Consider the following 11,688-nt stretch of genomic DNA (forward strand, 5'->3'; position numbering starts at 1 on the left):
ATATATTTTATAGCTCACGTTTGCTTGCGTTCAGTTGACGTGCTTTATTTGTTTTAGACAATTCAGCATGTCTTTGTCCCTCCCGTGTAGCATCACCCCTTTACCTCCTTTTGATAGGCTAAATTCTATCCTCTCTGTTCGCTTTTTAATGAACTACTTTTCTCTTTTTAGTTGGGCACTCTATGAAAATGCACGCTTTGTCCAGCACTCTCCCTCCTCTGCTGCTTCCCCACTGAAATCCCTGTCTCCATTGCTCTAGGGCAATGGTTCTGAACCTGTGGTCTATTCAGGGGGTCTGTGACTGCTTAGAAAATTACATACTATTAACGGACTCATAAAAGTGTATGTAATAAGGAACACAATGTGAAATTGAGCATTTTTAAACGTGTAGGAGTTTGGATGCTAATAATTAGGTTGGTGTCTTCAGAATGATTGGTGGGAGCAGTGCAAATTTTTTAAACAATATAGTTTTGATTAAATTTTGATTATTTCTTTTTCATATTTGTGAATTAAATACAATATGTAATCATTCGGGTATTTGTTTGAATGTGTGTATCTGTAAAATTTTTGTCTGGTATTAAGGTTCAAATCATTTAAATTAATTAAGCTGGGCATCCTGGCCTCAGTAGGGGTCCCTGGATTCCCATAATGATTGAGTTAAGGTCCCCGGATACCAGCAATAAGATGTTAAGGGGAGATCCGCAGAGGTTAAAAGGTTAAGAAGCAGTTACGAACCCCTGCTCCAGAACTCCTTGAGAATGATACAATAGACTCCAAACAACTCCCTGCTGTTCGGGTTATCAAAGTAAAAAAAAAAGCAAGGAAACCCAAGCCTTTATATTCCTAGGTCTGGGTGTTACAGCTCAAAAACAAATAGAAAACTCAGTTTTCCAGTCTAGAGAGCATGACTGCACTAACACCCATATCTGAAAGAAACACGTTAGTTAGATTCCTCACCGTAGAATATCCCCAGGCGTTAGGCTGGATCCGGAAAGATTTTTGTAGCAATACCCCTTGCGCGTCGGTAGGCGTCGTCTGCGGCTCCGCGTCCGTCGTCGGCGTCGTGCGCCGGAATGACATCGTCGGAGTACTTAGCCGCCGCCCTCGCGCGCTGACGTCAGTTCTTTTTTCCGCACCAGTAAACGCCGATCCGGGAAGAGCTTACCCCTAGTCATTTTTTGACTAACTTTTTTTGACTTCTTTTGGTCTATCGACTCGACTCTGGTGCCGGTAGGATGCCTGGTTTCAAGGCCTTTGACGCCTGTCATCGCCTGATGATGGTGACGGATCGCCGGTGCCTTTATTGCCTGGGGGCCGACCATGACGCGGAGTCGTGCCTCGATTGCCAGGCCTTGACGTTGAAAGCTAGGCGGGAGCGGTCCCGTAAGCTTCTCGAGCTTCGGCACTCGGCTCCACGCCGCTCTCGGTCCCGGTCCAGGAGGAGGTCCAAGGACCGATCGCGGAGCCGCAGCCATCGTCATCGCTCGTCGGGGTCTTCGGGTAAGTCGAAGCACTCCAAGAAACGACATCGCTCTTCGGACTCCCCTCGCCGGTCGCGCGACTCGGCTGAGGGTCAGGGTGGTCCCACCCCCGTGGCTCTGTCGGAGCTGCAGGAGCCACGTCCGTCCCCATACCCGCTGGTCCTTGGAACTGACGCCACTCCGGCGGAGGTCAGTGCCTTCATCTCGGCCATGAGGGGCCTGGCTCCGCCGTCGACGCCTCGCGTGCCGGCGGCTCCGGCCCCGTCGACGGCCCCGACGCCGCAGGTCCCCGAGGGATCCAGGCCTGGATCTCGGTCGGCGCCGGTCGACCTCACGACGCCTCCTCCGCCGACACCGGTTCCACCTCCGGTGCCGTCTCCAGATGACGCCGTTCCCCGGCTCAGCCCCTGTCCGGACCAGACGCCGGTACGGCGCCATCCGGCGCCGCACCCAATGTCGATGGATGACCATTTCATCTACCGTCCGGCTCCGATCGTTCCTCCTGTTTATCAGGAATCGGATGACTGGGGTGACTGGGAGGGGTCTGAGGACCCTATGGCCCTCCAGGGTCAACTTGCACATGACTGGGCAGACGAACTGGGGGATGCCAGTGGTCTGGACACTTCGCCGGACGCTGGCTTCATCTCTCCTCCGACTGTGGCCTCGGAGGAGGGTGCAGCTTTTTCACTGGTGCTGCGCAAGGCGGCCGAAGCCTTAGGGCTGGAGTTGCCTGCTGTGGCTGTGAGGACTAACGTCCTCACAGAGGTCCTTCAACCGACAGCAAGCTCCACTGAGCCTCTGCTGCAGTTTAATGAGGCCCTCATAGACGTTCTGCAGGGCACTTGGTCCAAGCCCTCCACAGTTCCTCCTGTGGACCGGAACGTTGCCCGGCGCCACCGCCCTGCTCCGGGCGACCCCAGTTTCCTCTCCCAACACCCCACCCCCGAGAGTCTGGTTATCCAGGCTTCAACCTCCCAATCCTCCTTCCCGTCCGCTCCTCCGGATCGGGAATCCCAAAGGTTGGAACAGTTTGGCAAGTAACTGTTCTCATCCCTGAGTTTGGGGCTGCGGTCTTTAAATACCGCTTGCGTTTTGGACCGTTATTCCCACTCTCTGTGGGATACGGTGGAGGACGTGCTGCCCTTATGCCCGGTGGAGGCCCGGGCACGACTCACTCAATCACTTGCTGACGGTCGAGATGCAGCACGGCACGCCATACGGTGTGGACTTGACACCACGGACTCGCTGTGTCGGGCGATTTCCAACACGGTGGCGCTTCGGCGTCACGCCTGGCTGAGGTCCACGTCATTTTCAAGGGATGTCCAGAGTTCCCTCATGGACATGCCCTTTGATGGCACTTGCCTTTTTGGTGAGAAGGCGGACAGTGCGCTGGCTCGGTTCAAGGACTCCCGGGCCACGGCCAAGTCCTTGGGTCTTTCGGCCCGGCGGCCGCAAACTTCCGCCTTTCGTCCCTTTCGTGGCCAAGGAAGTGGCGCCTCCTCACGTCCACCCAGCCACCGGCCGCAGAACCAACCTGCACGCGGTCGCGGATTCCGCCGAGGCGGTACTGGAGGTCAACTTGCCGTTCAGTCCAAATCCACCCCGGCAGCATCCGCCTCAAAGCCCTCAGAGTCCGAGCTTTCAGGCCCATTCAACGCCAGTGGGCGGCAGAGTTCGCCATCACCTGCTCCACTGGCACTCCATCACGTCGGACAGGTGGGTGCTGCAAATCGTCCAAAGGGGCTACTCCCTCCCCTTCGAGACGACTCCTCCAGCCATGCCACCGCTGAACCACTGTTTGTCGGGGGATCATTTGCATCTTCTACGGGAGGAAGTTTCGGCCCTCTTGGCCAAAGAGGCCGTCGAGCGCGTTCCTGGTCCAGAAGTAGGTCGTGGTTGTTATTCCCACTACTTTCTGGTTCCCAAGAAGGGCAAAGGGGGTCTACGCCCGATCTTGGACCTCAGGAGCGTGAACTCCTTCCTCCGGAAGGACCGGTTCAGGATGCTCACTTTAGCTCAGGTTCTGGCTGCCCTAGACCCTGGAGACTGGATGGTAGCGTTGGACTTGCAGGACGCTTATTTCCACATCCCCGTCCTGCCGGCCCAACGGTGTTACCTGCGGTTCACGGTGGGTCAGGAGCACTTTCAGTTCACCGTGCTCCCCTTAGGCCTCACCAGTGCCCCTCGGGTGTTCACGAAAGTGATGGCGGTGGTCGCAGCTCATCTGCGCCGATCAGGGGTTCCAGTCTTCCCCTATCTCGACGACTGGCTGTTGAAGGCGGGCTCACCCCAGCACGTCGTCTCCCACCTCCAGACTACGGCCGACCTCCTGCACTCGCTGGGGTTCTCCATCAATGTGCCGAAGTCACACCTGAGTCCCTCCCAAAAGCTCCTTTTCATTGGGGCGGTTCTCGATTCGGCGCAGTTCCGGGTCTATCTGCCGGAACAGCGGGTCCGGGACATTCAGGCCCTGATTTCCATCTTCCGGCCTCTGTCCTGGGTTTCGGTCAGGTTGGTGCTGCGGCTTCTGGGGCTGATGGCCTCCTGCATCCTGTTGGTACCTCACGCCAGGTGGCGGATGCAGGCTCTGCAGTGGGACCTGAAGTTTCAGTGGGCCCAGCATCGAGGCAACCTGTCCGGCCATGTCTTGATCTCGGAGGGCACTGCAAACCAGCTGCAGTGGTGGCTCACGAATCGTGATTGGGTCAGCGGCAGATCCCTCTCCCTACCCCAACTGGAGCATGTCGTAGTGACGGATGCGTCCCTCCTGGGATGGGGGGGCCATATGGGAGAGGCGGAGATCAGAGGACTCTGGTCTCCGGCGGAGACTCGGCTCCATATCAACCTCTTGAAGCTGAGGGCGATCCGACTTGCACTGAAAGCCTTCCTTCCCTCTGTCCGGGGAAGTGTTGTGCAGGTGTTCACGGACAACACCACCGCCATGTGGTATTGCAACAAACAGGGCGGGGTGGGGTCGTGGACCCTTTGTCAGGAGGCTCTGCGCCTCTGGACATGGCTGGAACATCAGGGCATCACCCTGGTGGTTCAACATCTGGCGGGCTCTCTGAACGCCAGAGCAGACTAACTCAGCTGCCGGTGCATGATGGATCACGAATGTCGTCTGAACTCTGACGTGGCGCAAGGTCTCTTTCTGCAGTGGGGAGAGCCTTGGTTAGATCTATTCGCCACCGAAGAGAACGCGCAATGTCAGCAGTTCTGCGCGTTGGAATTTCCAAGGCGGCACTCGCTCGGAGACTCTTTTCGTCGCAAGTGGAGTTGCGGTCTGTTGTACGCCTTTCCGCCTATACCACTTCTGCCCAGAGTGCTGAAGATCGGGCGCGACCGGGCCCAAGTCATCTTGGTGGATCCGGATTGGGCACGAAGGTACTGGTATCCCGAGCTCCTCAGTATGTCCATCGACACCCCGATATGACTGCCTCTTCAGGAGGACCTTCTGTCGCAGCAGCAGGGGACGGTCCTCCACCCGAACCTGTCCAGCCTCCACCTCCATGTGTGGAGATTGAGCGGCGACAGTTGATGCTATTTGACTTGCCTCCTGAAGTCTGTGATGTCATTCTGGCAGCAGGCGTCCCTCCACAAAGACGGTATACGCCTGCCGGTGGAACAAATTTGTGGCATGGTGCACAGCAAAGGCTATGGATCCCCTTTCTGCCCCCCTTTCTGCGGTTCTCCTCTTTCTTCTTTCTTTGGCCCAGCAGGGCTCTGCTCTGGGCACCTTGAAGTGTTATCTTGCTGCAATCTCTGCTTTCTTAAGGCTTCCTGATCAGCCTTCTCTTTTCAAGTCCCCTGTTGTCTCCCGTTTTCTTAAGGGCATTACTCATATGTTCCCTCCTGTTCCATTCGTAATGCCTCAGTGGGACTTGAACCTTGTTCTCACTTTTCTGATGTGCGCTCCCTTTGAGCCCCTTCACAACTGTCCAATTTGTCTACTGACTCTGAAAACTGCCTTCCTGGTGGCTATCGCCTCCGCTAGGCGGGTGAGTGAGCTCCAGGCTCTGTCAGCTAAGCCTCCCTTCCTTTCGGTTCATCCGGATAAGGTTGTCCTCCGGACACGTCCTTCTTTTCTTCCTAAAGTCGTGACTCACTTTCACATCGGGCAATCTGTCACGCTGCCCACCTTCTTTCTGCCTCCGCATCCTTCAAAAGATGGAGAGGCTCCACCGTCTGGACCCAAAACGTTCGCTGTCCTTTTATTTGGACCGCACAAAACAGTTCCGGGTGGACGACCAACTTTTTGTTGGATATGTAGGTGCTAAGAAGGGTAAAGCTGTGCACAAGCGGACCATCTCGCGATGGGTCGTGTTGTGTATTAAACTCTGCTATTCCTTGGCGAAAAAGGTCCCTCCTGTTGGGCTGAGAGCCCATTCCACCCAGGCCACAGAGGCGACAACTGCCCTGGGACACGTTTGCCAAGCACTATTGCCTGGACAGTCAAGTCCGGAGAGATGGCCACTTTGGCCGTTCTGTTCTCCAGGACTTTCTGGTGTGATCTTGGTTCGCAGGCCAACCTCCGGGGTTGGTATTGCTGGGGTATCTATTCTAAGGTGAGGAATCTAACTAACGTGTTTCTTTCAGATGAACAAGTTATTTACCTTCGGTAACGATGTATCTGTAAGAAACATTAGTTAGTTAGATTCCTCACCGACCCACCCAGCCTCCCCGTTCTGCGAACCAACATCTAGCGTAAAGGTTCTCCCTTTCAGGGCCCTAGATTTTTTGGCACCAGTGTCGGTCTCTTGCATGACTCAGCGTCCCTGGCGCGGAAAGCTATGTATAAGAACTGACGTCAGCGCGCGAGAGCGGCGTCTTAAGTACTCCGACGTCATTCCGGCGCATGACGCCGACGACGGACGCAGAGCCGCAGACGACGCCTACTGACGCGCAAGGGGTATTGCTACAAAAATCTTTCCGGATCCAGCCTGACGCCTGGGGATATTCTAAGGTGAGGAATCTAACTAACTAATGTTTCTTACAGATACATCGTTACCGAAGGTAAGTAACTTGTTCATCAAGTTCATCTTTTTGTATCCACAAAAGGGCCGGCCAAACAGTCATGTGCAATTAGGAGTGGCAAACCCCTCCTCCCCTGCTCCTCTCTTGTCAGAGCAGCCCGCTCCAAATGCAAAGCTGCAGCAGAAGGAAACATAAAATGTTAATACCGCAAGTTATTATCATTTTATGTTTCCTTTACTTCACAGTAGTGGGGCGACGCTTCTCCACCTTAGCGGAGGAGCCGCCACTGCTTTATAAATGCAGTGCACGACCAGCGGAAGGGAGAGAACCGTGCTCTCTGCCTTAACTGTACTCTAGTTTTACCGTGCGATGGACTTTATTGTGTACATAGAGGATTTTCAGGTCTCCTTACAGCAGTTTGAAGTTCCTCCCCACACCGTACAGGCCTCGGAGGCGCTGATAAGTTAACAATAAAAGAGCCGTGAACATCCTCCCCAAGCCAGATAAAAGGTCCACCGTGATTTCATGGACTTCAAGAAGGCACCAGCATTATCAGCATTGCATGCTATATGTTTCCAGCGGAGACACAGGGCAGTGTGCTTGTATATTGTATCTTTCATTCAAATTAATCTTAAGTACCCAAAAAAACACAAATTAAGCATGCACTGGAACAACGTGTACCACATCACGCCTGGATGAAAGGCTGGCCTTCCATATTTTGGTGAGTAGTATGCTTTTAGGTAGAAAGAGCCCTGGTCATTTAAACCCGCATCAAGATTAACAGATAATTGTCCCCATCATCTGTACACATCTACAGTTTTTTTTAATACAAAGGAAGTGCATACCTGATTTAAGGCACAGGCCAATATGTGGTTCGGGTTTATGTTCACCCCAAAATATACAGTGCCCTCTGGCCCTTGAATTTTAGCCCAAAACAGCGTAGGGGAGATTGCAGGCCCTGCTGCTGAGATGGAAAGGCCCATCAGTTCGTGTAGCTGGAAAAGCAAAACTTCAAGTCCCAGAATCCAACCTGCATTTGGGGAAAGCAGCACCTGGGCTCGATGACCATGAGTATCGTGACAGTAGGCCTCTTGACCATCATGATATCCTCTTATTGGCAATCTTGATAGTTTATAACTGTGTGCGCAGTCCTTGCCTGTGGTGCACGCATGCCTTTGCGTCCATGCGTTTCCACTCGACTGCAGCCCGTCTATGAGGCAACGCAGGTGACTTGCAAGCATGCCGCACAGCAGCTGCGCTACTGTACAACATGGCTTAAAACACATTGACAAAGCCAATAGCTCTTGCATAGGCGATGCTTGCACTCGGAGATGTGTGGATTGTTGGCCCTTCCCTCCCCACAGTTGGTGTTTTAGATATTTGACTTCTTTAGTACTTGTAGTCCTTCTCCAACCCCGCGGATTCTCCCCAGATTGGCGCTAACCTCTTCCTCTCTCTGCAGGTGTCTTCATCCTGCATCTTCTTTACTCCAGCGGAGCGGAATGAGTTGAAGAAAAAGATTGAAGTGTGTCAGGCAAGAAGATAACAACGGATGGAGACCAACACAAAAGGTTCACAGCCAGAGCTCTTTAAAAGACGTTGCCCGAAAGCAGTTTCGTTGTGATAGACTGTGTGGTCACATGATCACAATTCCCCAATCGCAATATACCTTATTTATGGACCCAGCCAGCCAATCCGATCGCTAAGTACTTTTGTTTTATGTAATTTATGGCTGCACTTTTCTTCGTAGCCTTGCTGAGATGTTTCTGTATTAAAGCGTTTTATTTCAAGCCTACGCAGATATATTGCAGTTTAAATGTCATTACCCTCTGTTTTTCTTTGTCATATGCAATATTTGCAGTAGGCGTTTTACAGGCCACTACCCACAAAAACAATCCATGCAGTTTTGGCTTTCGGAATATGAACATGCGTATATCCAGCGCTTAATGTGAAGGGCATTTTAAAGGGTTTCTTTGCAGGCGACTGCACATGTTCGGATATCGCCATTGCATAAATCAACGGGTTTGCAGGCCAGCATCCTGTTTTGTCCCATCATAGCTTGCAGTTTTCAGCTCAGCACTAAACAGTATTTTCAGGTAATGGCAATATGCACAGTTAGGGTTGGGGGGGGGGGGGGGGGGGGGTGCAGAAGAGGGAACAAGTCCTGATTTCTTGGTGTGATTTTATTAGCTGAAAAAAGCTGGTGTTAGAATTCCTCAGCTTCACCTCTGTAAATTAATAGAAGAAGCTCATGTATTATGAATAGGATAAGTGGTGTACATATAGTCTCTTCACGCCCCATGCAGAGTGCGGTGGAGCAGTTGTCTGCCGTGCTTGGTCATAGCAAGGGGACATACAGGGCTCGCCGATAGGGCCTCTGCCGGATGAATCACTTTGGATTAATGCGGCATTCAGTGGATGACATGGTGCTATTTCCAGTTATTTGACCACTGCTTCTTTTTTTCCATCAATTTCTAAACCTCCTTTTTATTTTACTTTTTAAAACAGTGTTGTAATCAATTGTTCTGTCCTAATCATGAGCCCCATTTTAACTGCCGTAGTGATTCTGTGCATAACATATCTTTGGACACCTCCATCCCAAAAATATAAATATATATAAGTTTTTTTTGTTTGTTTTTTAAGAAAATGTTATTCACTTGATCTTTAAGCCTTGTGTCGCAACCCATTCGAGTTAAGTTGCAGTATTCCACTTCTGTGGCGCAATCGTGCACAGTTTCGACTCATATTGTGTATGAGCACTTGGTTTTTGGGCAGAGCTGGACCTCTGCGTCATAGGTCAGAGTTGAATAGAGCTGGACATTCAGTCCCTGTGTGAGGAGTGTTTTTTCATTTCCTGTATAGAAGTTTAACTATTTTCGTCATTATTTGTCTAAATAAAATATAGTGTGTGAAGTGGGCAAATAGTTTTGGGGTGAGGTGGATGACGCCCCTCTTTGTAGAAAGCCGTTCCATAAAGCAAAGGCACTTGTTCGAATTTGCAGAAATGATGTGCCACCCATTGTAGTAGGGTTTTGACATTTTTTTTTAAACTGTTACCCGAAGGAAGACGTTTTTGCATATGACATGCACAGTTGTGTACCATCCAGCTGAGATGTTTTCTTGTGCATTTTTCAACTATGTCGAATAACATATCATACTTTCCATCTGTTTTTTTCCCTGTGCTCAAAATAGGAATCTCATTCACAGCATATATATTTTTTTAAAGAAACCTTGAAGCATGAGCACATTTACAACTAACTTTAATTGTAGGCATTAAAGAGTCTGATTAAATCTTAATTAAGTTTTTATAAACTAAATGCAGATCGTGCGCCAGCTTACCTGGTGCATTGCAGTGTTCATAACGACACTTCCTTACTGTCCGCCGGTAGTAAGACTACTGGATATTTAGCAATAATGTTTGCATGTCTGGCTCCAGGAACTGTAGTAACTATGCTGTGTTTCACTCTCTGACATAGCACTTTGTGGCATGGAAACCACAGTGGAGGATCATTTGTCTTAAAGTGTAGTGTTAAAGTGTGTATTCAGCATTTCTGAGGGCTCAAGTGTTTTTTCTTTTGTAATCTTGGTGTGTAACGGAGCTCTGGGTAGTCAGTCGATGCTGGACTAGCTCTCAGTCTTGAAAGATGCCAACAAGTGAATACATGCAGCACTAAGTTAAATCCCTCAAGCCTTCGTTCCCTTTTTTTCTAACTTTCTATTCCCCAGAATGAAGGCCACAGACTCGGTATACACTTTATGCAATATCCGCGTCATGAGTAGACACTATGGACCTCATTCCATCATGGCCCACTGATAACACTTGAGGGACTATGAAGAGCTTCTCCAGTTGATACAGAGCACAGACTGCAGAAGGATTAAATGCTCACCTGCCATGTGGCACCATGGTAAACCAAGGGTTTCTTGTGGTTTGTCAGCTAGAGCATCTTTCGGACTAACCTTCCCATTTTACGTTAATTCTGAAATGCCCAGTCAGATGGAATATATATTTTTAAAAAAACAAGGGCCACGACTTTTAGCTTTGTTTTAAATTTAGTTATAGATCCCTACTAAATTTTTTTATTGAATCAAATCCCAATTATACTGTTCATTAGTGAGTGGGCATTATTTCACAGCATGCGGCAGTAGTCTGACAAAGGTGACTGTTACATCTATAATTCACTTTAAAATACCTAAGTGTAACGAAATAGTTCTCAAATGTCAAATCAAACATGTTATACAGAAAAGAAGTGCCTCTCAATCACAGTTCATTCTCAATTTTGAGCTGTCCACACCCAAACCCTACTGGTTGTTTTCTTTCCAACTCTGTAGATATGTTTTCTATTAAAAAGTGTTTCTTTTTAACTGTTTATACAATTTATGTAAAGAAATTATGTGAGCTTCTGTATAAATTAAAAAAAGGGTTAATAAAATTCCTTTGTTATTGTTTTTTTTTTCCTTCTTAAATCAGGTTGTAAAAGGTTTTGTGTAGCTCTTTCGCTTTCCATCACATGGAAATGGTGCCACATTGTAGATGTTGTTGGAAAGTATGCCAAACCTACGTCTTAGAAGACCAGAGTTGCATGTGCTCACTTCCAATGCAAGTTGAACTAATGTCCTGAACGTTAGTAAGGACAATCAATGAGCAATATCCGGTTTCTGCAGGAGGGTCCTTTACTAGAGTGTCTCAGAGGTTTCTTTTCAAAATGTGTAACATATTATGTTCTGCTACATACTTACCTGCGCATTACTTCTGCCTGTGGCGCATGCAACAAAGGGCTAGGTTCATGGTGCAGGCCTTGCAATGGCATTATTTTTCTGTGTCCATGATGAGAGCTTTTCCCAAGGTTCATCAAACACCCTCATTAAGGAAGATCTAAATTATTATTTTCCTTCTACATTTGTTGCTTCTTATCGGCAATGAGTAGCCACAGCATAGCAGAATGAGTACCTTTTAGTAGCACCTTGGTGTCCTCCCTGTATTAAGCACATAAAAGGATTTTGACGTTGCACAAGGGTTGCATGTTGCTGCTCCTTTGGGTTAGAAACATATAAACTCTTCGATCTTTCTACATCCTGAGCAGCCTCCGCACTCCCATCAAAAATGAAGTGTCCCCTTTTGATGGGTCACCCCATGAAAATGGACTGCAGCACATTATAATTACGTGCATTATGGGCACAGAGCATGGAAGTATGTGTTTAATTAGCACTAGTGCACAAAAATGGAACCCTCCCA

The 11,688-nt window shown here is 49.4% G+C and overlaps 1 protein-coding gene across 1 annotated transcript in view; it reads left to right on the forward strand.

Moving 5' to 3' along the window:
* Positions 1–10,885, forward strand: part of LOC146796670 (uncharacterized) — a 440,337-nt gene extending 429,452 nt beyond the window's left edge. Inside the window, exon 20 of the mRNA XM_085629345.1 lies at positions 7,918–10,885. Within this exon, the coding sequence (XP_085485471.1) occupies positions 7,918–8,001 (84 nt within the window). The 3' untranslated portion in view covers positions 8,002–10,885. The remainder of the gene's footprint in view (positions 1–7,917) is intronic.
* The last annotated feature ends 803 nt before the right edge of the window (positions 10,886–11,688 follow it).

Source organism: Triturus cristatus, chromosome 10, assembly GCF_964204655.1.
Source record: "Triturus cristatus chromosome 10, aTriCri1.1, whole genome shotgun sequence".
NCBI classification, from domain to species: domain Eukaryota; kingdom Metazoa; phylum Chordata; class Amphibia; order Caudata; family Salamandridae; genus Triturus; species Triturus cristatus.